The 27576-nt window shown below is 42.3% G+C and overlaps 1 protein-coding gene across 7 annotated transcripts in view; it reads left to right on the plus strand.

The window, feature by feature from the left end:
- Nucleotides 1-25741, plus strand: part of PACRG (parkin coregulated) — a 444517-nt gene extending 418776 nt beyond the window's left edge. For 2 of the 7 annotated variants that reach the window (XR_009762314.1, XR_009762316.1), the window contains one exon: nucleotides 25417-25504. Coding sequence is in view for 2 of the 7 variants with exons in the window: in XM_061624338.1 (XP_061480322.1) it covers nucleotides 25417-25577 (161 nt within the window). In the remaining 5 variants the exon portion in view is untranslated. Of the gene's footprint in view, nucleotides 1-25416 lie in introns of all 7 variants that reach the window. The other 5 variants (XR_009762317.1, XR_009762312.1, XM_061624338.1 and 2 more) reach the window with 3 other exon arrangements.
- Nucleotides 25742-27576: the final 1835 nt, after the last annotated feature.

Raw genomic sequence — 27576 nt, forward strand, 5'->3', positions numbered from 1 at the left:
TTCATTCTTGTGCTTTCGGAAGCAGCTGAAGACCTGGCTTTTCGAGTAGGCAGGAGGAGAAATTTGTTTAGCTGTGTAGTTAATGCTGTGAATTCGGTTTATGGTTTATTTTGATCCTTTATTTAATTTATTTGACTGTTTTGTATTTGTTTTTGGTTATGTATTATTCTTTTATTGTACGTCGCCTAAAGTGACAGGATTCTACCTGCCAGATAGGCGTCTAATAAATTGCGGATAATAATAAAAATAATAATAATAATAACTTTCTTCCCCAGATGCATTTTCCCCTTTCCCTCCCCCCCCCCCTTGCCTCTGGCTTTGGGCTGAAACAAAACCATACATCTTTTCCCTTGCCCCCTTTTTTGCTGCTGGGTTGAGAATAAGTTCCTTGTTAACAAACAAACTGGAGGACATGCAGCAGAGAGGGAAGGAGAGGGAGACCCCTTTCAGCCCAAGTTCTCCCCTCCTCAACTCCTTTCCACTTTTGCTAGCTTGCTTGCTCTCCCTCGTCATCTCCATGGCCCTCAATCCTTCCTTTGTGCATCTCCTCCCACCACAACATATGTCCTTAGGAGTCAATCAGCATGAAAGGGGAGTGTGTTAGCTACCGAGAAGAGTCTTCTCAGTGTCTGACTCACCTCCTCTCACTCTGATTGGCTCCAATCAGCAAGAGAGGATGTTGGAGACATGGGGACCCTGCTGGGACCATGCTCCCCAAAAAAGTAAGGGGTCTTTCCCCCTCCTCTGGGACCCTGGATGACAACATCCCTGCTCCTTTTATTTTTACTCCAACATCAAACGGTATTCTCCTTTAGAACCTCAGTATTCAGTGATAATGTTCACCCATGCTAGTCATATAGTAAAATGGAACACTAGGCACAATTATTGGACTTGATCCAGCTTCTGTTGAAAATTAATTTGTTGATTTCAGTGTATGCAGATACAAGTATCTGAAATGAGCTCTGCCTCTGAAATTATGATGAGGATCAAAGATTGCATGCCTCTGAATACCAGTTGCTGGGGAGCAAGAGTAGTAGAAGGCTGTTTCCTTCATGTGATACTTGTGGGCTTCTGACAGGCTTCTGGTTGGCCACTATGGAGAACAGGATGCTGGACTGACCCAGCAGGGTTCTTCTTAAATTAGGATTAAACAGTATTAGTTTATTTTCCCCTGCTCTTTCTGTATTTACCTTGACTTGTGTGCAGTTCTATCAAAATTCTTACAGACTAACCATTAAGGGGCTTGCAGTTTATATTGTAGGTTCTTTGAAATTTAAAATTGTAATTCTCAGCACAGGGATAGCAGGCATTTACAGAAGCATAGCTGTTTCTTGTGGTGGATGCGCAATAATTAGTTTTTCCCTCTGCTCATTTACATTTCAAAGTAATTAAACTATACAGGTAAACTGTATGATGGGGTCTTGATGCAGTGTTTTCCTTTCCACCAAAATATCACCCTGGGAGCTGAGGCCTTGTATTCTGGTGTATATGCTTTGTCATTTTTATTGTTTTAAAATGCAGGTATATGCCCTTGAAAAGATTGAGATGTGGGGATGTGACCCCAGGGGGATTCTTCTTTCTGTTTTCTCTGTGTGTCTTCACGCTTTATGAGATTGATTCTGCTCTTCTGTCAATAAATTTTAAATCTGTTTTTTGAAAGAAACATTTTGACTTATGGAAATAAATAAAGGGATTCATTCAATAGGAGCATCAGGCCATCTCCAGGTTTGGGGGAGACAAGGCAAGTTGCCAGCTCCTACATTGATGGGCCTCTGCAGGCTCATCTGTGGCAGTGGTGTGCCTAACCACTCCCCAGTGCCACTGGGTCCAAGTGAGGGAGGGGCGCGCTAGCGCTGAACAACTGCCTGAGGCACATGGAGGCCCGGGAAGAAGAAAGCGCTGCCATGAGAGCACCGCCATGAAAGCGCTGACTCTCACGATGCCCCACCACACCATGGGGGAAAGATAATAGCCACCACCACTGTTGACAGCGCCAGTCAGGGCTCCGCAACTGGGCTGCGGCACCAGACAGGCTTCACATCCGCAACCGAGGCTGTGACACTAGACAGGCCTCTTGTCCAATTGCAATCACGCGCACCCTCTCCTTGCTGCGATCAAATGCAAGGATGAGAATTAGGGGGCGGTCTTAAATACAGCCGCTCCACTCCCTCCCCTTATCCAATTGGGAGTGGCCATCCCGAGTCCTCCCTGTCTAGTTGGGGGTGAGGGCAAACCTGTTGGTGTGTGCGGATAGAGATCATACAAGGAAGAAATCCAAGGGTCGCATAGAACAGTAAATAAGCCAGGCCAGGCAAGTTTCTTGTAAGAGTCTTTACTAGGCAAAGACATTAGACACAGTTCTCTCTAACCAAACGCCTTCCCCCACACTGAGTCTCAGCAAGATTCCCCTTATCTACTTCCCAGCCAGCTGCTGACCTTGGCAAACCTGGCGCTCTGTTCTTCCAGCTTAACCCTTCTGCTTCAGGTTTCACTCTCTCTGCTAAAAACCCTGTCTGTGAGTCTCACAGCATGCTTCACTGACCAACAGCCCCCACCTGAGACTCACAGATTACAAAACTTCATGGTTCTACAATACATTTCTACAATATTAACTTTTCATTACAATACACATCAGTACATGGTTTGTTTCTTTACAGTTTCTTTTTACATTTACAGTTCAGTTCTTGTTTCTTTATTTCTTTATTCACACAGGTTTCACAATGTTTTGTTCACTTTTATTTGTTAACACATTTACATTTCATTCTTCAACACAGAATTGCCACATTAGATCCATTGTTTCTTTATCTATTGGCCCTTCTTTTTCCCATTCTACTGGAATTTCATCTGTCTCATTATTCTTATGTGTAACATTAAATATGAATCTCTGAGGTGGTTGTCCTTTCGTTGTTCTTTCTGATCTCCTAACAGTATCTATTTCCATTTCTTCCTCACTCTCAGTTTTACTTGGACCTGCACCTGTGTTTGCACTTGTTCCTGTACTAGTTCCTGGCACTTCTGTATCTTGCATTGCCATGTCTTCACTCCTCAGTCTTTTTACAGTACGTTTGCCACCGTGAATAAGATCAGTCAATGCAGTCCTTAATGAAATTTGCTGCCCAAAAGGAACATCTGCTGCTTCCTGCTTGCTTGCACCTTCTAGTATAACTGTTTGACTGTCTCTCCAGGGTTTATCTATTACCTTTATGCTTCTGCTTAACACTAATTGTTGTTTCTCAGGCAACCAAACTCTATAATATGAATTCTGAAATCCCAAAACGCGTCCTGCCTGAGCTCTTGAGCCTAATTTACCATGCCTTTTCTGTTTTGCAATATGTACCCAGCATTTTGCCCCAAAACGCTCTATGTGTTTCACCCTGGGCTTTCTTCCAGTCAACTTCTCATAGGGAGACATGCCTATTGTTCTGTGCATAAGGCGGTTCTGAATGTATGTAGTGTACAGAATACATTCACCCCAATAAGTGTTATTCATATCAGCATCTGCTAGCATGGCTCTCATTGAATCCTGCAATGACCGGTTCCTCCTCTCTGCAGTTCCGTCGGAGGATGGGCTGAAGGGAGCAGTGAGACTCTGTATTATTCCCTTCTTTTCCAAATATGTTTTAAATGAATTACTGGTAAATTCTCCACCTTGATCTGATCTGAGATTCTTGATAACAACCCCATATTGTGTCTCTGTTCTCTGTATAAATGCCTTTAATTTCTCTTCTGCTTCACTTTTCTTTTTCAATAAGAATACATGTGTAAATCTGGAGAAATCATCCACAATCACTAAATAAAACCTTGCTCCACCTTTTGAGCACTGGAAAGGTCCAGCCAAATCCACATGTATGAGCTGATAAGGTTCAGTGGTCATGCTTGCACAGCTCTTATTTACCGGAGTCACAGTCATTTTTGTTTTATAGCATACCTCACATTCATCCACATGCTCACAATGTGTTAATTTCAAATCTTGACTATGTTTTGGGGTGTTTTGTACTTTCTCATAATGTGCGTGTGCCAATTTTCTGTGCCATTCATGTAAACAATTGTCATGTTTATTTTTATTTACTCCTATCCAGGCACACATGGGTTTATCAAGCTTGCTCTCAACCATAAACATTTGGTTCTGTAATTTCCCTTGCATACATATGTCACCATCTTTTCTCACATAACATCTATCCCCTTCAAATGTAATTTTGCAACCTATTTGAGCCAATTTTCTCACTGATAGAATGTTATATTTTAAACCAGAAACCAATAATACATCTGTTAATATAGTTCCCAAAGTACTCAACCTGAGTGTGCCTCTTGCAATTGCGTCCTGAGTCGATCCGTCAGCCAGATAAATCTTCTCCTGTATCGGCTTTGAAGTGTAAAATAAACTAGAGTCTGTGATCAGGCAATTAGACGCTCCGCTGTCGAGAAGCCACTTAGAGTTAATTAGTTTATTGTCCTCCTTAGTAACAAAGTTCACGCTTATTCTCTGACTTCCAAAATCCCTGTTATTTCTCTTCTTTAAACAATGTCTCTGTATATGTCCACGGGACCCACAAAAGTAACATATTTTATTCTCTTGCCAGTTTCTTTGATTTTGTTGTTGTTGTTCAGCCACAGTCTCTTTTAACTCTGTTTTCTTATTCTCTTGTCTTCTATTCCACTCTTGTTGAAGTTTCTGTTCTACAAAGTCCAAATTTAGATTTCCGTCAGGTAAAGTTTCCAGACTCGAGACCATTATGTCCCATTTTTGATCAAATGAAGATAACAGTATATAGACCATCTGAATGTCACTATGATGCACTCCTCTATCTTGCAGCTCAGCATTTAATCTCCGAAATTCAGCCAGATGCTCAGTCATAGTCACTTCATCTGTAAAACGCATCTGATAAAGTTTCCGTGCTAAACACAGCCTGCTCCCTGCAGTTTGTTGCACATGAGCGGCTCTTAGCTTCTCCCACATCTGATTAGCTGTCGGCTCATTACTCACCAGCAACAGTTGAGAATCAGACAGCCCCAGAGTAATAAAAGCCTTAGCTTTCTCATCTTTCTTCAACCACGCTGCTGAAGGAGCTGCCGGAGGGGGGTTTTCTACGACATCATTCAACTCTTCTTTAATCAGAACTGCTCTCATTCTCCATTTCCAGCTGGAGTAGTTTACAGCATTCAGTCTCTCCATCGGCATCCCGGATAACAGGTTTACAGCCATGTTGCCCACTCTTACTTGCCTCTTACTTGCACTTTCGTTTCTCTCTGCAACTACGCCACGTCAACGACTCTCGAACCCGTTACCTTGTATGATAAGCTGGGCCCATAACCCCTGTTGGTGTGTGCGGATAGAGATCATACAAGGAAGAAATCCAAGGGTCGCATAGAACAGTAAATAAGCCAGGCCAGGCAAGTTTCTTGTAAGAGTCTTTACTAGGCAAAGACATTAGACACAGTTCTCTCTAACCAAACGCCTTCCCCCACACTGAGTCTCAGCAAGATTCCCCTTATCTACTTCCCAGCCAGCTGCTGACCTTGGCAAACCTGGCGCTCTGTTCTTCTAGCTTAACCCTTCTGCTTCAGGTTTCACTCTCTCTGCTAAAAACCCTGTCTGTGAGTCTCACAGCATGCTTCACTGACCAACAAAACCCACCCCCATATGAAAGTGGGAACACCATTTTCATTCCCCTGCCATTACAATGTGACTATAGACAGTGCACCAGCCAGACTTGGACAGGATCACCTCACCCCCACCAGGCTTCACCCCCACCAGGCTTTTGAATCTGTGCTTCTCTCTCTCTCTCTCTCTCTCTCTCTCTCTCTCTCTCTCTCTCTCTCTCTCCCTCCTCTCTCTCGTGTGTGTGTGAATAAAATACAAGGTGATACTAGTGGTGGTGATGGTGATGAAAACTATTTTCAAATATAAAACAATAAAACCCTCACAATTTCAGTTATACAGAGAAAAATTAATTTAATTTCAATTATTGGTAAAAAGTATTTGATACTTTTTTAATTAAAAAGGCTTAAAATTTAGCAGGAAAAAAGATGTTAAAATAGGCGGTGGTGCATGACCTTTCAACAGTAAAAATCAAAAGTATTTTAAATAAAACAAGAATAGCGAATAGCAAAACGAAATCATTAAGCAGCACATCAGTTAGCCTGAGGCAAGAGACAGACTCAAAGGCTATTATCTGCCTCACTCAGAGCTTGGAAGATTACTTTTAAAATGTAATAAATTACAGTTACAATTACATGGCCCAAAAAAGTAGTAATTTCCATTATGATTACAATTGCTCTGAAAGTAACTGATTGCTTTTTCTCAAAAGTAATCACTACAATTACATTTCAGTTACTTTTTTAAAAAAAAAACACCTACAAGGTGCTGGCCTTGGCTGCTGCACATCTAAGTAGCCTAAAACAACATTAAAAATAAGCACACACATACAGAGGTAGTGGAATAATTCTTTTTATCCATAAGATAGCAATGGTGGTCTCTCTGCTGGTAAGGGAGGTGGGAGGGAGGCAGAGGCCACTACGCAGATCTTTGCATGTCAAACCAAGTGCAACCCCCCCCCCCAATCAACCAGCAAGCATAATCTCTCTCACTTAACCACTTCCCGGACCCTGTCGTGCCACCAGGTAAGGGACACTCACCCAAGCAAACCTTTTCCCCTGAGATGCAAAAAAGTTAAAATATTGCAAATGCAGCACAGTAGCCAGAGAAGGTGGTGGAGGCCACTTTGTGTGCCAAGCGCAAACACATTATTCACACACACACACACACACGTTGTCATATTTTGCCTCCACAGTTCTTTATCTCCATTCTGCTGCTGCCTCCTTCTCCCTGTTCTTGCCCTCTGGCTCCTTTTCCCTTCTGCTCCGTTCTTCAACACCACCATCCATTTTTTAAAACAATTGTTTTCTCCACTCCACCCCGTCTCACTCTCCATCTCCTCCCTCGTTGCCTCCTACCCACCCACAGAGCATGAGGGAAGAGCGACGCTGCACAGGAGCCCAGTTTGAGGCACATGATTTTCATCCACAAATCAGAGGAGCAGCAGACTTCCCCTGCTTCCCCCCCCCAAGTAATGCTGGAAGCATTACAATTACTCCACCAAAGTAATGAAATTACTCCTAGTTCTATTAACAGTCAAAATGTAAAGGAACTACCCACTTGTTCCTCAAAAAAGTAATGAATTACAAGTAATTCATTACTTGTACTGAATTACTTCCAAGGACTGACCTCACTGATATGTAAATAGGGGGAAAATACCATGATCATTTCCATAAGTCTTTATGTTAAAAATTATGCAATTTTTTTTCACCACCATACCAAAAAACAAAAAACCCTGCAGCTCAAATCTCTCTCTCTCTCTCTCTCACACACACACACACACACCAACAACAGCAGATCAAATTGGCAAGTGCCAAAGCAATTGGGAACAATAGAGTATGGATCGGGATCTAATGATGGACAATTGGAATACAAGCGGATCGGAACTAGGCAGCGAACCTCATCCCTAATTGACACCCTCCATTATAAACAAGCACTGATCATATCCCCAGAGGTAAACTGTGCATGCACAGAGTTTGAAAAAGAAAGGCAATTTTGATTTGAGCTTTTTGGAATGAAAATTAAATGTCTTTCAAAAGAAAAAAGAAAAGCAGCAGCAGCTTTGAGTCATCATCCCTTTATTGTGACTTTCACTGTGCTCCCAAAGTAACCCAGACTATTTCTGACATATTATGTACATTGGTTCTGTTGAAATGCAGAAGCCCATTACAAAATATAAACAAAAAACAGTATAAAGGATTAAACTCCAGTGCCTTTTGCCCACCCACAGAGGTCAGAGTTAAGGTTATTGCCGTGGATTTATAAGAAAACTCATACTGCAGCTGTCTGGACTATACCTGGCTTGAAGATAAATCAGCAGGGTAAATTTCTACTGCCAATTCTTTAACCTTCATAAGTACAACCATTCCATTCTGGTCCTATGCTTTGGCAAAAAAAAAAAGTCTCCAAATCTGTACAACCGTTCATTTTATGCAAGTTTAGAAGCCCTAAAGTTCCTAAGGAAGCTTTTTAGGTTCATGCCTCCCCTCTCCCTGAGTGAACAGAAAATGATGATAAATGGGAAATCACAGCAATTCTTAATGGCTGTTGTGAAATAAAAATGCTGCAACAGATCAGAATAATGTGCATAGGCTGGAATCAAAGAGGCTGCTGAGGTCCTACTGACAGGGCATTCCTTCCCTTTTAAATTCTATAAATAAATGTATTCCATTACAGATCTTGTTAGTTGTTTGAAGATGCCTTCATTTTACAAAGGCATCCAACTACTAGTCCCATTACTTTGGTAGTGTATGTGTTGGGCTCCTGTTCTATTTTCACTGAGGGAGGGGAGGGGACGTGGAGGTTGCACACTAGTGCTTGCTAAGTCATGTTGATTTCAGCTACTACTTGAACCAAAAGGCTCCTAGCCTGTGCAAAGGTGCTCCTTGTGGTGAACCACTAGGAGGCTGCTAAACAAAGGAGTAAGAGTCAGTGTTATCTTTCCTGGTTCTAGCATAGCTCCAGAAACACTCGTTTAGTTTTTTCTGGCCTTACCTAGCATGGTTTAACTTCCAGGTGCTTCCAGGTCACCGGGCCCCAATACAGTAAGAGTTTGTACCTTCTTCTTTTCACCTGATCACTGACAATGTCCTGGAACTGATAAACTGGGCCCAAACTGGAGGACTCTTTCCATCAGCATTCCATATAGTACACAAACATTAAGGCGTACACAGAGGCATCATCTTAAAGCTGGTTCTTATGTTACCCAACTGGCAATGCCACTCTTTCCTGAGTCCCTGGGATAACATAAGAAGGGCCCCCATTGTGTGCCTCCTCCCCACCCATGTCAACCCTCTAGAAACTGGGGTAACACATAGGAGGAGGAACTGCAGTGTAGACTCCTGCCCTGTGGCCTGGGGCATCTCATGATGCTGCAGCAGCATGGGAAAGGGCTGCGCCGTAGCATTTCACACCGTCAGGGAACATAAGAACCAACTTATGGATTCGCATGGAAGGGTGCTTGCTTTTAAAAAAAATGATTATAATAATATTGTTCTTCCACAATCCTGGTTTTCTTTGAAACCAACTGTCTTTGAAGGACTTTATGATTTACATTATATTATCAAATGAATCATGCTTGTTCCATGTTGTTTTTGTATTGTTTTATTTTCATTACAAATTAAGTCCGCTCCATTTGCAAGTGAACATAGTATCAGACATAATATGCAAGAAAAGATTGCAAATAACTGGTGATTAAATCCCTTTGGTCCATCTAAATAATTTTTGTAGCTTCTGTATATAAGCTTTCTTCTTTCTTTTTCTTTTGTGTGAATTCCAACAGAAAACGTACAGGGACAAAACATGATCCCTTTAGCCCTTTTAGTAGGATTTCTGCCTTGCTTCTTTGTTTTGCAATAGTACAAGCGCTGTACCAAGGCCACTGAGATTTTTGCTCCATGATTCTGTCTCCTACTGAGCATGTTGTTTGGCTGAGATTGCTGGAGAAGAGCAAATACTTTCAATGATAATCCATTTTAGAAAGACCTCCCTCTCCGCTGGTCCCTTCCTGGGACGAACATGTTTGCTAATATCATGTCCCATTAACAAAAATCTGTGGCTTTGTTTTCTTTTTAGTATCTCAATTTAAAAAATGAAAAACTTCTGGGTTTATAATGGATTGGATGTGAGGTTGCTAATGTTTCCTGGAAATAAAAAGCTATGATAACAGCTGCTGTCCTGGCTCCTTTTCAAGATTTTTTTTTTTTTAAAAAAACAGCAGCCATTTACAAATAAAACTATTCCCAGTGCACTCACATTGTTATCAAAAACATCTTAAATCATTCCAATTCTTCTATCAAGTTGCTGACTGCCCCCCATTAGGGATGGGGGAGAAATTTGATTCCGTTCACATTTAATGGTGAGTCTACCCAATTTGTGCTTTCTAGAACAATATATGAACCGAAGTACAGTCAGCCTTTGAAATTTCCACTTCTCTGAATTTTGCAGCCCCAACAAAGTGATGCGGACAAAAATGAACATATTTTTAAGTTTTCATTAAAATGCATATATTAGGGACCATACCATACAATAATGCATTATGCATTAGGAAATGGCTTTTTAAAAATTTGTATATTAGGCAAAATTGCATACAAAAAATGTAGGATAGAAGAAATTAGGATTACAATGCTGATGAATTTTCATGAGGACGAAGAATAAATTTGTACACTGATGTGGATAATTGAACTTTGAGATTGAAGATTGAGATAATGAGAAAATAAGAGAAACCAAGTTTGATAGACTAAGCCATGCCTACCCCCCATGAGACTGGTTAAAGAAATAATAACCTGAAAGTTTGAGGAGGGGTTATAGCTCAGTGGTAGATTGTGTACTTTGCATGCAGAAGATCTCAGGTTCAATCTCTGGCATCTCCAGTTAAAAGGATAGTGTAGGAGGCTATGAAATGACCTCTATAAGTGAGACCCTTATCAATCTGACTGGACAGTGCTGGGCTAGATGGACCAATGGTCTAAGTTGGTATAAGGCAGCTTCCTAGGCATTTACTACTCATTTTGGCCAAGGATTCCAGATTCTTTTCTTTCCCTGTTATCTCTCCCTTCCACCCAGAAGTATGGGCTCCATACGCGTCCACCCTCCTTTGATATTTATTTATTATTTGATTTATATCCCGCCCTTCCTTCCAGCAGGAGCCCAGGGCGGCATGTGATACATGTGCACAATCTTGCCTATAATTATATGCTTTTAGGTCCCATTGATTCAGTGACACAGAGTTAAGCAGGTGCTGGTTGAATTCCTGCTGGTTTGAATTTGCAAGCAGCTGAGGATAAAAGGGTAGGGAGGAAGGACAAGAGATGAACAAGTAAGGAGGCAGCAGTGGGGAGAGGGAAAGAGAATGGCAAAAACTGAAAACAGGAGAGACTGGGAGAGATGGAGAAAAGAGGGGAATCGGCCCCAGAAAGGGAGACATCAGCCAAAGAGAGGCAAGTCCAAGGGTGCCTCCCAGAGGAGCTTTTCCCATTGTCATCATTGCCCAAAGGGCCACTTTCTCTGTTTGTTTGTATGCTCAGATTGCCTTATCTTGAGAATTCAAAAATCTAGGGGGTAGAGGCGGAATGCAGGGAGAAGCATATGGTACTCTGGAGTGCTTACTCCTCCCACCTCCTGGAGGGCCGGCCTGTGATGATAGCAACTCAACGTTATGAAGGAATAAACTCTTTTGTGGGAAATCTTTGCCTCAACCAGGGGATTGATGGCCGTCCATTTTAGATGCCAACAACACAAATAAAAAAACTAGACATGTCAGAAGGGAATTCTTCCCTTATCTATCTTGTTTTCCTTTGCAGAAGCTAGGAAAGATGGGATTTAGGATATGACCAGCATTGTTTAAGCTGGCCCATTCTTCATGCTGGTCAATTTAAATTGGTCAGAGGATCAGTGATACAGAGTGTAAAGGTCAGTACTGAATGCCCAATATGTCATGTATTTATCATCTCAAGGACAGTGGAACATTTCTGTCCATGCAGCCTCCATCCATAGACTGGGGAGTGTGAACATGTATGGAATCTACACTTCTGGAAAGGAGTGACAACAGAAAAAGAAAAGAATTTGGAAACCTTTGCCAAAATGAATAAATGCACATGAAGCTGCCTCTAGCTCAGTACTGTCTAATCTGCCTGATAGAGGGTCTCCAGGTCTCACTTACAGAGTTCTTTCCGTCACCTGCTCCCTGGTCCTTTTAATTGGAAATGGCAGGGATTGAACCTGAAGCTACAACCTGGAAAAAGCACCCCAGCAAAATCTATGGAATGTACAGAACCTGTCAGCATGCCAGAGTGTTTCACTAAATAAATATTCAATCAGAGTAGGCTATTTGTTAACTTTTCTACCCCAAATTTGGCATGGACTGTCCTTAACCTTACCTCTTCTACACTGCCAAGTTTCAAATCAGATGGTTGAATCATTTCCTAAGCCGGATAGCCTTCTCCCCTGGTTTCTTACTCTAATGGTGGAATGTGATTCAGTCAACTTACCTTTAACATAGAGGCACGATGATGGCCCTATAAGACTGATGGTATTTGAATCAGCAAATAGATCTTGGGGTTGTGGTGGAAAGCTCACTGTAAATGACAGCTCAGTGTGCTGCAGCACTGAAAAAGGCAAGTTCAGTGTTAGCAATTATTAGGGTTGAAAAATAACATGTAAGCCCCATCATGACATATACTTTTATGGTGAGCCAGATTTAGGATACTATGTAGAATTCTGGCTGCTCCTTCTCAAAGAAGATACTATGAAGCTGGGAAAGATACAGAAAAAGAGCAAATAAAATGGGTTGGGGCAAGCTGTGGAATGACACTTGGCCTTTTTGGTTTGTGGGGGGAACACCCATATGGGGGGGATATTCTAGAGATGCATAAAATTACCAGGGATTGGTAAGCTTGCTCATGCCTGCTTGCCTCAAAAATAAAAGATGCTATTTCGGAGGGGGGGGGAAGCAAAATATGAGGACAACCAAAATGATCAGGGAGATGGAGCAACTCCCCAATGAGGAAAGGTTGCAACATTTGGGGCTTTTTAGTGTAGAGGAAAGGAGAGTAAGAGTGGAGATGACAGAAGTACATAAAATTATGCATGGTATGGAGAAAGCAGACAGAGAAATTTTTTTCTCCGTTTCTCATAACACTAGGACTCAGCGGCATCCAATGAAGCTGAATTTTGGAAGATTTAAGACAGAAAGAAAGCACTTCATCACATAGTTAAAAAGTATGAAATCCACTCCCACAAGAAATAGTGATGGCCACCAACTTGAATGGCTTTAAAAGAGGTTTAGACAAATTCATGGAGGGACAAAGCTATCAATGGCTATTAGCCACTCTGCTTATGTCCTACTTCCACTGTCAGTGGCAGTATGCCCGTTGCTGGGAATCACAAGTGGGGAGAGTGCTGTTGCACTTAGGTCCTGCTTGTGGGCTTCCCATGGGCATCTGGTTGGCCACCGATGCAGGACTAGATAGGCAATTGTCCTGATCCAGCAGGCTCTTCTTATGTTCTTTTGTTATTTGTGAAAAAGTAGGAAAATATGAGGCTCAAAAAATAGCTGTCAGATTTCGCCTCTGCATTCTTTTAAATCTGAATATAATGAATCTGAATATAATAACATCACTTCATTACCTTCAGTAGGAGAGTATGTCCTTAACAGATGCATAATTTACCAGTATTGATATGGTACAGTATCCTATCCTGTTGCTAGTTCCAGCTTCACCATTACCTTGGAACTTGAATGGCTGTCAGTAGCAGGGTGGTGAGCTTAAGTCCCAAATTGTCTGTTCACTGGAATGAAGTCTATGCAACTGAAACTACAATTCCATGTAACAAGTACCAGCTGGCAACCCAAACCATCTGCATAGAATGATGTTGGAAGGGTCCTTGAAGGTGATCTAGCCCAGCCTCTTGCTTAGTGAATGAAATATTGATCTCCGTTATAATATCACCTTTGGGAAAGAAAAAAAGAACCTTGAGGAAGGGGCTATAGAGCTTGGAGAGAATAATTTAGCTTGGGTGAACATGGGAAGCCCTAAACATAACATATTAAACCAAAGGTTTCCTTGTTAATTGAATATATTTACACAGCATGTAATAGGAGGGGAGCCTTGAAATCTATAGAAGCCTGCACAAGACCTCCTACACATCCACAAAGACATTGGTTGTTAATCTGAAAATAAATTATTGCAAACCCATTCAGATTAAAGTTAAAACTTTGAAATCTTACTCATCATAATATCACCCTCAGGGGGAAGGGAAACCTTGAGGAAGGAGCTATGGAGCTTGAAATCACAAGGAACAGACTGCACAAGCTGCTGTGTCTATACCCATCATGACTGGAGAACCTCCAAACACATATCATGATTGTGGCAGGGTTCATCTGTGCAAAAGCAAGGATGCCTGCCACAGGAACAGCAAATGGAATAAGGGAACTCTGAATAGCATAGATACACAAACTAAAACATACATACCAGCTGAAAGGAACAAGTACATATTCTAGGAGGGTTACCTTGGGAGGCTGGAGACACAAGTCTATCATCTTTATCAGGATGTAGCACCAATATACCACATTCCACTAGGTCAGTGGGAGTGGCAACAGCAAGCACATCCATTGCTGACTACGTAAACTTGGACCCCAAAATAAGCAAGGTAAATTTTCAGACCCCTCTTTCCTGTAGCTACCTGTGTCTACAGCAAACCTCTTTTCAGGGTGGGGAGCCCTCCTGAACAATGGGGCATGGGAGGGCTGCTGGGGCAGAAAGAGTTGCCCAAAATAAGGCTTTGATCCTAAGATGAGTTAGTTTAAAGATGTTAATGAAGGAAAAGTTCCCCATCTCCTCCTTCTCCCATCAACCTGGGTGCCCTATCTCAGGAGGGCCCCTATGGCCTTCTGGAGAGCCTTTTGGGGAAGTGCAGGTGGAGGAAGGGAACTTTGTTTCTGTAAACATTCTTAAGTTAAGAGCCCCTTATCATAGCATCCAATCCACAGATGACAACAGTACCCCAGAGTTGTTGACCCTTCCCAATGGCCAGCATATAGGTGAGGAGTGAGGATCTTGCCAGTATATGCTGTGAGGCATCTGATGATAGCACAATGTTTGCACAACATAGAATCATAGACTAGTAAAAATGGAAGAGGTTTATAAGGCCATTATTATTATTATTAATACCCCGCCCTTTTTCCAAACTGGAACTCAAGGCAGCTTCCAGATAAAAATAAGTACACATCATTAAGAACATATAAACATATAAAACATATAAAATATAAAATCAGCATTAAAACAGGATTAAACTATTATGATGTTAAAACCAAATAGATATACAATTAAAATACTGCAACCCAATTTTGGAGCATACAGTTAAAACAATAATATACAGCACCCTCTTCAATCACTACCCTTAAAGCTTTCAGTTCCAAAGGCCTGCCAGAAGAAAAAAGTCTTTAGCTGTTGGCGGAAGCACTGCACAGAAGAGGCCATTCTTGCCTCCCTAGGGAGGGAGTTCCAGAACCTAGGGGCAGCCACCGAAAAGGCCCTTGAGTCCAACCCGCTGCTCAGTACAGGAATCCAACTTGAAGCATACCCGACAGGTGGCTATCCAGCTGCCTCTTGAATGCCTCCAGGGTTGGAGAGCCCACCACCTCCCTAGGTCATTGGTTCCATTGTTGTACTGCTCTAACAGTTAGGAGGTTTTTTCTGATGTTCAGTCAAAATCTGGCTTCCCATTATTCTGTGTCCTGCACTCTGGGATGTTTGAGAAGAGATCCCGGCCCTCCTCTGTGTGACAACCTTTCATGTACTTGAAGAGTGCTATCATATCTCCCCTCAGTTTTATCAAAGCTAAACATGCCCAGTTCTTTCAGTCTCTCCACATAGGGCTTTGTTTCCAGTCCTCTGATCAACCTTGTTGCCCTCCTCTGAACCTGTTCTATTGTACTGATGGACTTGATTTGTTCAGATGAGTGTTAAACAGATTTTATGCATGAAATTGGAAAATGGACCTTTCTCTGCACTTTGTGTGCATCTTTGTGTCTTGAATGGAATTGTACAAGGATGATGATCATAATGCTTCAAACTCTGAGGAGCAAGACCACTACAGAACACATTTTTGTGCATTCTCCACTGAAACAGTTGAATGGGTTTGTATCGTTTGGGCTTGTATTGTTATTACAAAAGATTTAAGCTGGAACTCTAGCACCTGCTTCAAAGGATTGTCAGTAGTCTCTTTGAATCTCCTTCTTTTCAAAAAGACCCTGGGCAGACTTGAACTATTAAAATATTGGGAAGTGACTTTTCTACCTTTCTGGCTATACAACCATTCCAGTTTCAATCTATGTCTTCCATGAAGCATGAGGCCTTGGGGAAGGTCATTTTCAAGGGCAAGTGTACATCATTGATTTGAAAAGAGGTCTCTGAACACATCCAAAAGATTAAATATATTGAAGAGAGATGACTGCCTCGTAGAAGTAGAAGCTAATAAGCAATAAGAATGTCTATAGTATCCTCTATAGTTCTAAAGAACTTCAACAGATATGAATAGATATCATTTACTCCTATAAATTTGTTCCTCTGTCTTAGTCAAGTGCCAAGAACTCATCTCTTCCATCATGGTCTGAACAAGGATCAGGGAGATATGTTCAATGCATGGTCCACAGAAGCACTAGGGTCAGACGTGTCTGCCCAGGAAGGAGTGACCATTCATCTTGAGATAAGAACACCCCTGAGATGGAGGAACATGTCACCCAGGGGCTCTATGAAGTAAATTCTCCTATTCCTCCCCCAACCTCTTATTGGGGACAGCAAAAGAAAGACACACATTCTTGGAAGCTGTTCAGTGCTTCTTCTAGTCACCCAGAGGGGTCTGTGGCAGCAAGAGAAGGTTAGGATTTGCATGAGGGCCATAAAAAAGAAGGGTTGATGACCCAATGATGTGTATAGGTCTCAAGTTGTTGCGTATGTGTATTGGATGGGGGTTGGATACTGATGGAACTGATGGATGGAGCCTTTATCCTACCTCCTAAACCTTCAGATACCCTCCATTTCTGGTGATCTGCAATAATGAGTGGTCTGTATTACAGAAATCAAGCAAAGTAAACTTTCACTGTTATTTATGACCTCTTTAAAATAATATCATTCATTCTTAGAATGTTTGGACAACAATCTGAAATTTTAGAAGCAAATTCAAATCCTCCTTCATCACCGTGTCAGGTAATTATCTTCCTCCTACATCAGACAATATCAAAAATTTAAACTGGTGTACATAGAAGAGCCTGCTGGATCAGACCAACGGTCCATATAGTCCAGCATCCTGTTCTCACAGTTGCCAATCAGATGCCAATGCAACAACAGTCTCCCCAGCAACTGGTATTTGGAAGCATACTGCCTCCAACTATGGAGGCAGAATATAGCCATTGTGGCTAGTAGTCACTGATAGCCTTATTCTCCATGAATCTGTTTAATCCTCCTTTAAAGCCATCCGTTGGTGGCTATCACTACCTCTTGAAGGAGCAAATTCCAGTTTCCCTACACACTATGTCTGTCCTGAATCTTTCTTATTTCTAATCACACTGTCTTGCCTTTCCTCAAAGGATTTTGGGGGTCACACATGGGGTCTATCCCGTTATATTCTCATGAGAACCCTGTGACGTATGATAGGCTGAGATACAGTGACTGGCCTAAGATCACTTTTGTGGCCAAAAGGTGGGATAGAAAATGCCTAAAATAAACGTATTAAAAGATAGTCCAGTGAACTACATAGCTGAGTGGGTCTCCTGACCTATATCCAAATCTCTAGCCACTACCTCATACTGGCTCTCCATTGTCCCAACTGAAGAATAATCTCACCTCTGATATCGTCTGAGACAGCTGTTAAGAGCTTTGAAAATGCAAACTCACCTTTAAATATAATAAGCACCTTTTAGACAGACAATAACAGACAGAAGGCTAATGCCCTAATCTAGGAATTGCTTGTCATTCTAGCTCCTACCATTTCTAATTCCAGTTCTCTAGATCAGCAATTCCGCCCAGCATTGAGCAAAATCTTTTCCTATGCACAGTAATAATAACACTGCTGCTTCCTAGGACAAGAGCCCTTTGCTTCATGCTGTGTCTGCTAGACATTTCACTTGGGGAGTGTGGCATGACAGATGTGCTCTCTGAAATTTCCTTCATGTTGATTAATTCTCTGCCACTAAGGGAAGCTTCAATAAACAGCTTGAATCCAATCCAGGTTCTGGCATTGTACATACAGCTTTTTTGTAGTTACCCACATGTTCACTATACAATAAATAACATGGAAATCACCTTACTCTAGAGAAGGGCAGACTGAGACTGCTGTGGAAAGGGTTTTCCCCCCCTTCCATGTACTCATTCTAATTATTATTATGACTAGATATTTAGCCTTAGGTGTGCTGAGGAAATCAGTATGACTCATCTGTCTAATGCGGCAAATGCAGGGGTGGATGTTGTCCTGATGGGTAATCATTCCCAGCTTTGCCTGAAAGATTTGCTAATTCTTGTAGCTGTGCAGGGCAGCTATTGTGGTGCTTAGTGGGTGTCTTCTCTGCTGAAATAGCCTTTTGGTCGTGTCGCTTATAAACTGTGTCATGAAATTAGAAGGAACAATGGCTGTCTTGAGGATATGAGCTCTGCACATGGCATACATTGTCAGTAATGATAGTTTGTGCATCACTTGGTGCCATCCTTTATAGCTCATTCTCTTATGCCTGACTCTTTCAGAATACTTTTTACTCAGTCCTCTGAGCCGTCACATCTTGTAGAATTATTTTGCTAGTCTGGCATCCTTACTGTTTTTTTCTGCACTGGATCAAGCTATCGCCACATGTCTCACCATCAGCACAATTGCAAAGGATGTTTGTCTTCCCCAGAGCTAATCCAGATCTCTAGCTTTGTATCTTTATTATTTTAGAGCAGCTAACATTTTGAAAGGGGAAACAAAATCCTTTTTAAGACTGAAATATATTTTAAGGGTCACCAAGGTACTCAGGCCTAAGGGCAGATGAGAACCTTGGGTGAGAGGAAGGCACAGTTAGCCAGTAGCACTGGATTGGTCCTCTAGTGTCACTTGATTAAGGCCTGATGTGGATGTGGAACTATCAGAATGTGGCACTATCTGTCATTCTTTTCTCTGCAGCCCCTGCAGTACAGAGATCTAGTGCCTCACCTGTAAGTTTGAGTTCTATTAGTTTAAAAAACAAATAGTGTGGAGCAGGCAGATAGGTATGCAGGTCTTCTGCTTACCTTTCAAGAACTAAGTGCAGAAATTTTCCTTGCTATAGCTGATGTAACAGATCATAGGTGCCAGATATCCACTCCCAGGAGGAGTGACAAATATCCCTGTTTAGAGAATGCTCTTTAGAGCTTAAAATAGAGGAAGCTGCAAAGACATAGCACTTAGGTATACAATGACAGCAATGTTTATGATAGAGCAATATTGTTTTTCTACCAATGTTTTTTATTTAATCATGAAAGGTTTCTTCTTGGGAATATAGAATCATAGAATAGAAGAGTTGGAAGGGGCATATAAGGCCATCAAATCCAACCCCCTGCTCAATGCAGGAATCCAAGTAATTTTTAAAATACGTCCTTCATACTAAACAGTTTCTTACCTGTCTTTGCTAAGAACTTTTTTACTTCAGGGGTGGGGAACATGTTTCAGTGTGAGGGCCATATTCCCGCATGGATCACCTCGTGTGGGCGGGTCCAGAGGCAAAAGTGGGTGGAGCAATGTGTGTAACAGTAGGCTACATTCTAGCCAGGCAAAAGTTGGAGGTTTCTACACACATCCCACATACATATGTCTCCATCCACCATTCAGGCAAGCAAGAAACATTGTCATAGCAACTAAAAGATAGGGGAAAGCACTTGGAGGTGTGGAGCAGGACTGATGAAGGGGGTAGTTTGGGGAGAGCGGGTGTGGCCTGGGGAGGGAGCATGGCCTAGGAGAGTCCCAAGGACTGGAGATAGGAGTCTGGAGAGCTGCGTTTGGTTCCCAGGCCTGAGATTCCTTACTCCTGGTGTATGTGTGTGAGAGAGAGAGAGAAAGAGAGAGAGATTACAAGCACTTTATGATATTGATTTGAATAGATGCATTGGCAATGCTCAGGGACTCCGGTGGTCTATTGGCACTGGAATTCAGTCCAACCAGCACAGCCATTGACTTCCAGTTCTGCCCATGCACTGCTTCCATGGCTCAGATGGGAGTGGAGTATAGGGAAGGGCCCACTTCTTTACATTTCAGAGAGCAATGAACAGGAGTACCACCTTGCACCTAGAGTATGGGGTTTTCGGGTAGGTAGGACAGGATCCCATTTAGGTATGATGACACAACTCATAACTTGCACTGGCATAGGTAAAACAAATGAATGAGCTGAAAAATCATAAAAATTAGATGTCAGGATAAATTACTTTTGAAAGGAAGTCCATAACAATGCTAATGGTCTTTCAAATAACTTTTGGTTATGCTGTCACATTGGACCAATGGCTTGGAGTTGCATATCATCTATGTGTTATGTTTACACCTTTTAAATGGAATGCCTGAAGTCGTGCTCTCATTCAATCCCTTTTCCTATGCTCACTGACCCGGTTTTGACATAACATTGTGTGTTGTGTTTTCTTAATGTGCAAATATTCAAGTACTTATGTTCACTCATGAAATGTATAAGAGCCTATTCCATGGATGCTGGAATGGATAAATCCACATGATCTGTTCTTCATGAGATTTATTGTACTGTCAGAATCGCTTCCATGGGATTGGAGTGCTGAAAAACAATGACATGCAGAGAAATCAGAGGTTGCTGGCATCATGTTTGGGATACGTGATAGGCACTAATAGGCAAAAAACCCTTGCAGTTTAAGAACATCATTGTTTTAAAATGAGCTTATGGGAAACAGCAGAATTGCATAGGGGGTATATTCAATTTAACATTGCAGAGTGCGAAAACCCATGCGGGCTATAGTATACAGCCACTCTCGTAGCTGTATAATATAGCAACATCCCACACTATGTGTCAACTAACATGTTCAGTTCAATGCAGAGAAGCATGTTTCATTTTGAGCATGTAACTTGGGCCCCACTTCAAAATGAACATACTCATCAGTTGTTGCTGGACCAAAGGCCTGTTAAAATGCTGCTTTGCTCCTGGACCTGGAATTCTCCTTGGGATGAGTGAGTGAAGGCATTAGGCTCATGTATTCCCTTTCTGTACATCCTTCATCAAAGGCAGAAAGTAAAATAAACAAAGGAGGTCCTTTGCTCAGTTAAGCAAGGGGTCTCCTGGTTCATTTCTGAGTACAGTAAGGCAGTGCAGTCACCTGATTACTACTCCTGACCTAGATAGAATCCTGGGGAAAATAGCATCTGAACAGGCCCCAGTGTGAGGCCTCATTGATCAGTTCTACCAGGCTAATATTTCAAGATACACAACTGAAAGAAAACTATCCTTACATCCTCATGGCTCCTTGGCTCCTAAGACAATGTCAAGCAGAGGAGAAGATTATTTGGCTTCCTACATAATTCTGTTGGCTTCTCTGACACTGTCAACGGAATGGACAAATGGTGTTAGGAGGGCTGTTGAGTTTTATGGTGTTGACACCTGTCAGCTTTTAACAAAAGTGAGCTCAACGAGTGTCACATGAGCCACCAAATAACCTTCAGGCAATCACCGTTTCCAGTCACTATATATTCATGTTGGGTTAGAGCCAGAGATATAGGGGACTGAAAACCATCCTCTTATTGCCAGACCTCTAAATCATACAATACTTACTGCCAAATTATTTTTGGTATGATTCTGAACATGTTCTTGCTGAAAGGGGTTGTAGGATGTTCCCTTATATGGCCATAAACCATGAACCAGTTACTCCAGAATAGTCCCATTGGCCTCCATTTAGATTACGCTGAAATAAGAGTTTGGAAATTAATTTGGAAGCAATTCCACTGAAGTCAGTAGGACCTAATTCTAAATAAATGTTTAAAATCAGAGTGCAAGTCTCATTCAAGTCCTGGGAGAATGATTATGTGTCCTACATTTGTTCCATATTTGCATGGGCATCTAGGCTGTGTTTCTTACAAGAACGGACATACTATCTCACTACAGATTATTTATTTATTTATTTTATTTATATCCCGCTCTTCCTCCCAATAGGAGCCCAGGGCGGCAAACAAAAGCACTAAAAACACTCTAGAACATCATAAACAAACTTTAAAATATATTAAAACAAAACATATTTAAAAACACTTTAAAAAAAGCTTTTAAAACATCTTTTTGAAAAAGATTTAAAAACATATATATTGTTATGGGCATGGGGGTGGGGGTGGATGATTCCTGTGGGTCCCCTTTCCAGCCTCTGTTTTGGAATCCTGTGCCTTGGAATGAGGAATTATCTGCTGGTCAAATGAGTCTTTTGTTAATGGGCCGGTCAGTTGCCTAGCAATGGTGAATGGGCCAGGGAGATCCTTTTGTCATTGAATCAGGAGTGCCTCCCCCCCCCCCGGAGCCCAGGAGAGTTTTGTAGTTTTAGTGTGTCTAGAGCAGTGTTTCCCAACTTTTTTTGCTATGTGGCCCAACTGGCTTTTGGCCTGACATGTCATGGCCTAGTGGGGATCATAGCTGAGCAATGAATCAATGCTACTTGAGGGACGACCCCGTTTATGTATCTTTTCACCATATTATACCATATATATGGGTATTATAACATATATATGTTCTTCACTATAGAAGTTGTTACCATGAAATATATGAACAAGATAACTTACCTAGTGTCTTGGAAGGTGATAAACATGAGAGAGTGACATGCACGTCTGACTTAAGTGCGCCACAAAACACAAGTGAATAAGTTGTCAGCAACTGCCAGAAACCAAACACTATGCAGAACACAGTATGACTCATGCAAGTTGCATGAGTCATACCGTGTTCTGCCAACTTTGTCAGGTACAACTCGAAAATGGTGTGGCCATATGCCTGTCAAGAAAAAAAGACAAGAATTGGGCAGTCTCTGTGGCCCACCTGGAAAACATGCTGTGGCCCACCAGTGGGCCATGGCCCACGATTGGGGAACCCCTGGTCTAGAGAATTGCCGGGAACTGGAAGGCAGGCAGAGAAACTCGCTCTCTGCACCATGGCTTTTGGGGTGCCTCCTGCAACCCAGATGGAAAAGCTGGATATTGGACTGCTGATGTATTGAACCCCTCCATTCTAAAGATGAGGTTGGAATGTGTGTAAATAAACAAACCATATTTCATAAAGACACCAGTCTCCGCTGACCTTCTTCCCAAAGGAAACCAAATCCTGGATGAGCGCAGGGACCCCAGAAATTTCACCACTTGGAGATTGGGGGAGGCATGCAACAATATATATTAAAAAGTTTAAAAACATTAAAAAGCAATTCCAGCACAGACACAGACTGGGATAAGGTTTCAACTTTAAAGGCTTGTTGAAAGAGGAAGGTCTTCAGTAGGCGCCAAAAACATAACAGAGATAGCACCTGTCTTAATAGTTAAGGGGAGGGAATTCCAAAGGGTAGGTGCCACTATACTAAAGGTCCGTTTCCTATGTTGTGCAGAACGGACCTCCTGATAAGATGGCATCCACAGGAGGCCCTCACCTGCAGAGCTCAGTGATTTACTGGGTAAATATGGGGTAAGACCGTCTTTCAGGTATCCTGGTCCCAAACGGTATAGGGCTTTGTACACCAAAACTAGAACCTTGAACTTAGCCCGGTAGCTAATAGGTAGCCAGTGCAATTCTCTCACCAGCAGGGTGACATGATGGCAATACCCTGCCCCAGTGAGCAGTCTCGCTGCCACCTTTTGCATCAGCTGCAGCTTCCAAACCAACCTCAAGGGTAACCCCACATAGAGCACATTACAGTAATCCAGCCTGGAGGTTACCAGTGCATGGATGATAGTGATCAGCCTATCCTGGTCCAGAAACGGCTGCATCTGTCTTACCAGCCAAAGCTGATAAAAGTCACTCCTAGCAACTGAGGTCACCTGTGCCTCTAGTGACAAAGATGGATCCAGGAGCACCCCCAGACTACAGACCTGCTCTTTCAGAAGGAGTATGACCCCATCCAAAGCAGGCAACTGACCAATTATCTGAACTCGGGAACCACCAACCCACAGTGTCTCTATGTTGCTAGAATTCAGAGTCAGTTTATTGGCCCCCATCCAGGCCATCACTGAGTCCAGGCACCGGACTTGCACGGCCTCTCCTGATTCAGATGTTACAGAGAAATAGAGCTGGGTATCATCAGCATACTGCTGACACCTAGCCCCAAATCTCCTGGTGACTGCTCCCAAGGGCTTCATATGAATGTTAAACAGCATGGGGGACAAGATGGTACCCTGAGGCACCTCACAGCACAACTGCCAGTGGGCTGAAAGACAACCACCCAATGTTATTCTCTGAAAACGACCCTGTAAACAGTGCTTCCGATACCCATCTCACCAAGTTGGTCCAGAAGGATACCATGGCCAATAGTATCAAAAGCTGCTGAGAGATCAAGTAAGAGTAACAGGGTCGCACTCCCCCATCCTTCTCCCAATAATGGTCATCCATAGGGCGACCAAGGTCAATTCAGTCCCATAACCAGGCCTGAACCCAGACTGGAATGGGTCAAGATAATGTTTCACCAAGAGTATGGTAACACATAACACAGATATGTGTTACCAGTTACTTCCCAAGCTGTCTTACTGGAGAGTAAACGGGAAACATTGTCATTCCATACAAGGACTCAGATAATTTGCCCTGACACTGACTTCATTTAAAAAAAAATTCAGAACCCAAAATTTGATTATATTGTGTGGTGTTCTTCAAAATGACTGTTTTGCAACAAACCACAGTCCCCTTTTTTTCCAGTTGGACTATGCTGAACTCGGTCTCAATAAGCAAATAGGTCAGGTGTTTTGCAGAGACCAGTCCATCAGTAACGTATTCAGCCCTCCTCTTTGGCCTTCTCTCAGAAAATGCAATTTTGAACGCAGCTTCAGAGACTGAGGTGAAGAGTGTCTGGTGAGCTATCCAGAATTGGGTACGATCAGGGCTTCGTCCTCTCAGGCTGGCAGGAAATAGGTGGTCCTAAGAAAAGCCTCTTTGTTAATACGGCAGTATGAAGCCTACTGAGTGACCAAACTCAATATTAAAACCAGGCACCTGCCTTTTGCGATTACCTTGTTGAAAGAGAGAGGGAGACACTTTTAATAATAAATAAATAAATAATCCTTGAACATTGGCCAAGCTGATGTGGGTTGGAGTCCAACAACATCTAGAGGGCACCACATTGGCTACCCTTATCATAACGCATAGCCAAGGCATGGACACACTCTCTCTCTCTCTCCACTGGGCCTGAACTTATATATAAGGATTGGCTCAGGCTCTTTCTGTAAATTGATCCGTAGGATTTATGATTCTGTCTGTAATGTTACTGCAGCAAAAATCTGCAGCCTTAGGGCACATTTCAGATGGGCCTGATTTCCAATGGCACATGCGCTATTTCAGTGCATCTGCACTGCTGTATGCAGACAAGATACTTCAGCAGAAAATGGTCTCCTGCTGGTGTGCATGGTTGATAAGGAGCACTGGAAGCTATGTAGTCTTCATGGAGGTTTTCTGATAGAAGCTGGTGGGTAGAGGGACCACAGATTGTTTGTTTGTTTGTTCTAGGGCACTTCCTATATTTCCAGTTGAACATGAACTTACCATTAGCGTACATTTCCTTCAGTGGTTTGTTAGAGCAAAGACTATACTGAGATATTTCCACTAGTCCTTCTAGCCTAATTTCTTCTTCTTTTTTTTAATCAATCAGTTAATTCAGGAGATGGCATTGACTACAGCCAGCAGAAGCGTGAAAATATTGGAGATTTGATTCAAGAGACACTGGAAGCCTTTGAGCGCTACGGTGGTGAAGATGCTTACATAAACATTAAATACATGGTTCCAACTTACCAGTCATGCTTGTTAAACTAACAGAAGAGTGATGCCATTTGTGCTCTCCAGCTCTGTCTAATGTTCTGTTCCTCATTTTTCCCCTGCATCGACTAAAACAGCGGCTTCTGGACCCTTAGACTGTTTAGTACTATTGTGAACCAGTCTTTCCAATATATAAATAGTGCCTGTTTCTTTGATTACAATGGTGTACTGTGCTTATTTGTCCTGTGAAAGAATTGCTTCTTTATCAACAAAGGCAGAGCAGAGCAGGAGTCAGAATCAAACCTTCAGTTGTATGGACAATCAAACTATAATTTTCATAAGCAGTTCGGCAATTGGTCTTCTGTGTCCGCTTGCCGTGGGGGTGATATCAGAGACTGTAACGAGGAGAGTTTATGCTGACTGCTTAACAGGAGAAACAACAGTTCAGCCATGACTCTCTAGCAGCTGGTCAGAATAATGGGCTCTGACTCACAATAAAACTGTTGAGCATATATACCAATTACAGGAGGGATTTTTGTGCAGCCCATTAGAAAGCTCCTTCATAAACTTAATTAATGATTTGTGTGCATGTGTCTCCAAGCTTCCAGATGTTTCTCTTTTTCAAAACAGAACATGGGCTCCTATTTCTATTTAAATCAAACAAAACAAAAAGAGTGACAAGGTGGGGAGAGAGAACCTTAAAACAAGATGCTTTAGTACAAAGTGTTGCAGTTGTTTGTCTAAAAGGGCAGTCGGTGTTTTCAAGAGGTTTAAATATCTTTGACTGGCTATTTGTAGTACTCGTGAGGAATTGCCACAGCCACTGGTTTGGTATGGTTTGTCCCCAGGATACAAACATTTTCTCCTATAGCCTTGTGTATGGCAACTGGCAGCCTGTAGGCTAGATCCAACCCCCAAAGCAATTTTGTGGAGCACCTGGTAGCCTTATCAAAACTTTAATATAGGTGTGGTAAAAATGTTTGCTTGCAGTTTCACATAACTAAAAGGCATACATTTACCATCTCTGATCCTTTGCTATCCATATATTATGGTGGGCCTTTACCACACACACAGAATCACATGGTTCACTCACCCACTCCCCTCCCCTTAAAGCAGGGGTGGGAAACTTTTGGCCCTCTAAATGTTGCTGGACTACAAGTCCCATCATTCCTGACCATTCTTGCTGGGGCCGAGTGATAGTCGAATAACATCTGGAGGGCCACAGGCTCCCGACCCCTGCCTTTCAAGGATTACAGCCTAGCTGGGTAATGCAAAGGTAGACAGGCTTGCCCATGCCTACATAACTATGACAGGCAGGGTTTTCCTAAGCAGTTATAGCATAACTCAGAGTGCTTTACAAAGTAAGGCTCATGTACTTAACACATTAAAAACCTGTCCATAATGCTTCCTTCACATGCATTGCTTGGCTGTTTCTTTTGCTATGAAAACAACAGAATTGATTACAAGAATACAGGAGTGTTTTCTTTTTCTTGTAAGGAATGCTGACCTTTGCATTTACCAATTCTCAGCCCTAGGATTACGTACTGACACAGTATATAGAAGTGTACGCAACTAGAACCATAAGAAAAGCTAGCTACCCCCGCTTAAGTCTGGTATTCAGAGCAAAGGCTCAGTTTCGTCTTTCAGCCCTCTTTCCCTCCCCCATTTGCAACAGAAGTGCCAGTTCAAAATGTGATATGCAGAAGTCTTGGGAGCTTCCAGTTCCTGTTTCAGACGGGGCGGGGGATAAAATAAAACCCCAGAGGTGTTGCACCAGCTACTGCTGCAAACAAAGCTCTTTTTTCATGCTAAAAGCCTCCAGTCACAGAAGAATCAATGCATTCACAACAGAGGAACTGCATGTACATTAAGGAGGCTGGTAGTGCTGGGGCTGCCAAAGCAATAAACATTCCTCAGGGCACACCCTTTCTGGTATGGTTTTTCCCTGATGGCCTATGCGGGGCACATACATGTAAATAGAGAACTTTTAAAAAGATCTCACGGTACAACACTGTGCATGCCCCCCCCGCCGGCCCCGCCAGCACCATCCGCAAGC

This window comes from Rhineura floridana, chromosome 4 (genome assembly GCF_030035675.1).
Source record: "Rhineura floridana isolate rRhiFlo1 chromosome 4, rRhiFlo1.hap2, whole genome shotgun sequence".
Taxonomy (NCBI): Eukaryota; Metazoa; Chordata; class Lepidosauria; order Squamata; family Rhineuridae; genus Rhineura; species Rhineura floridana.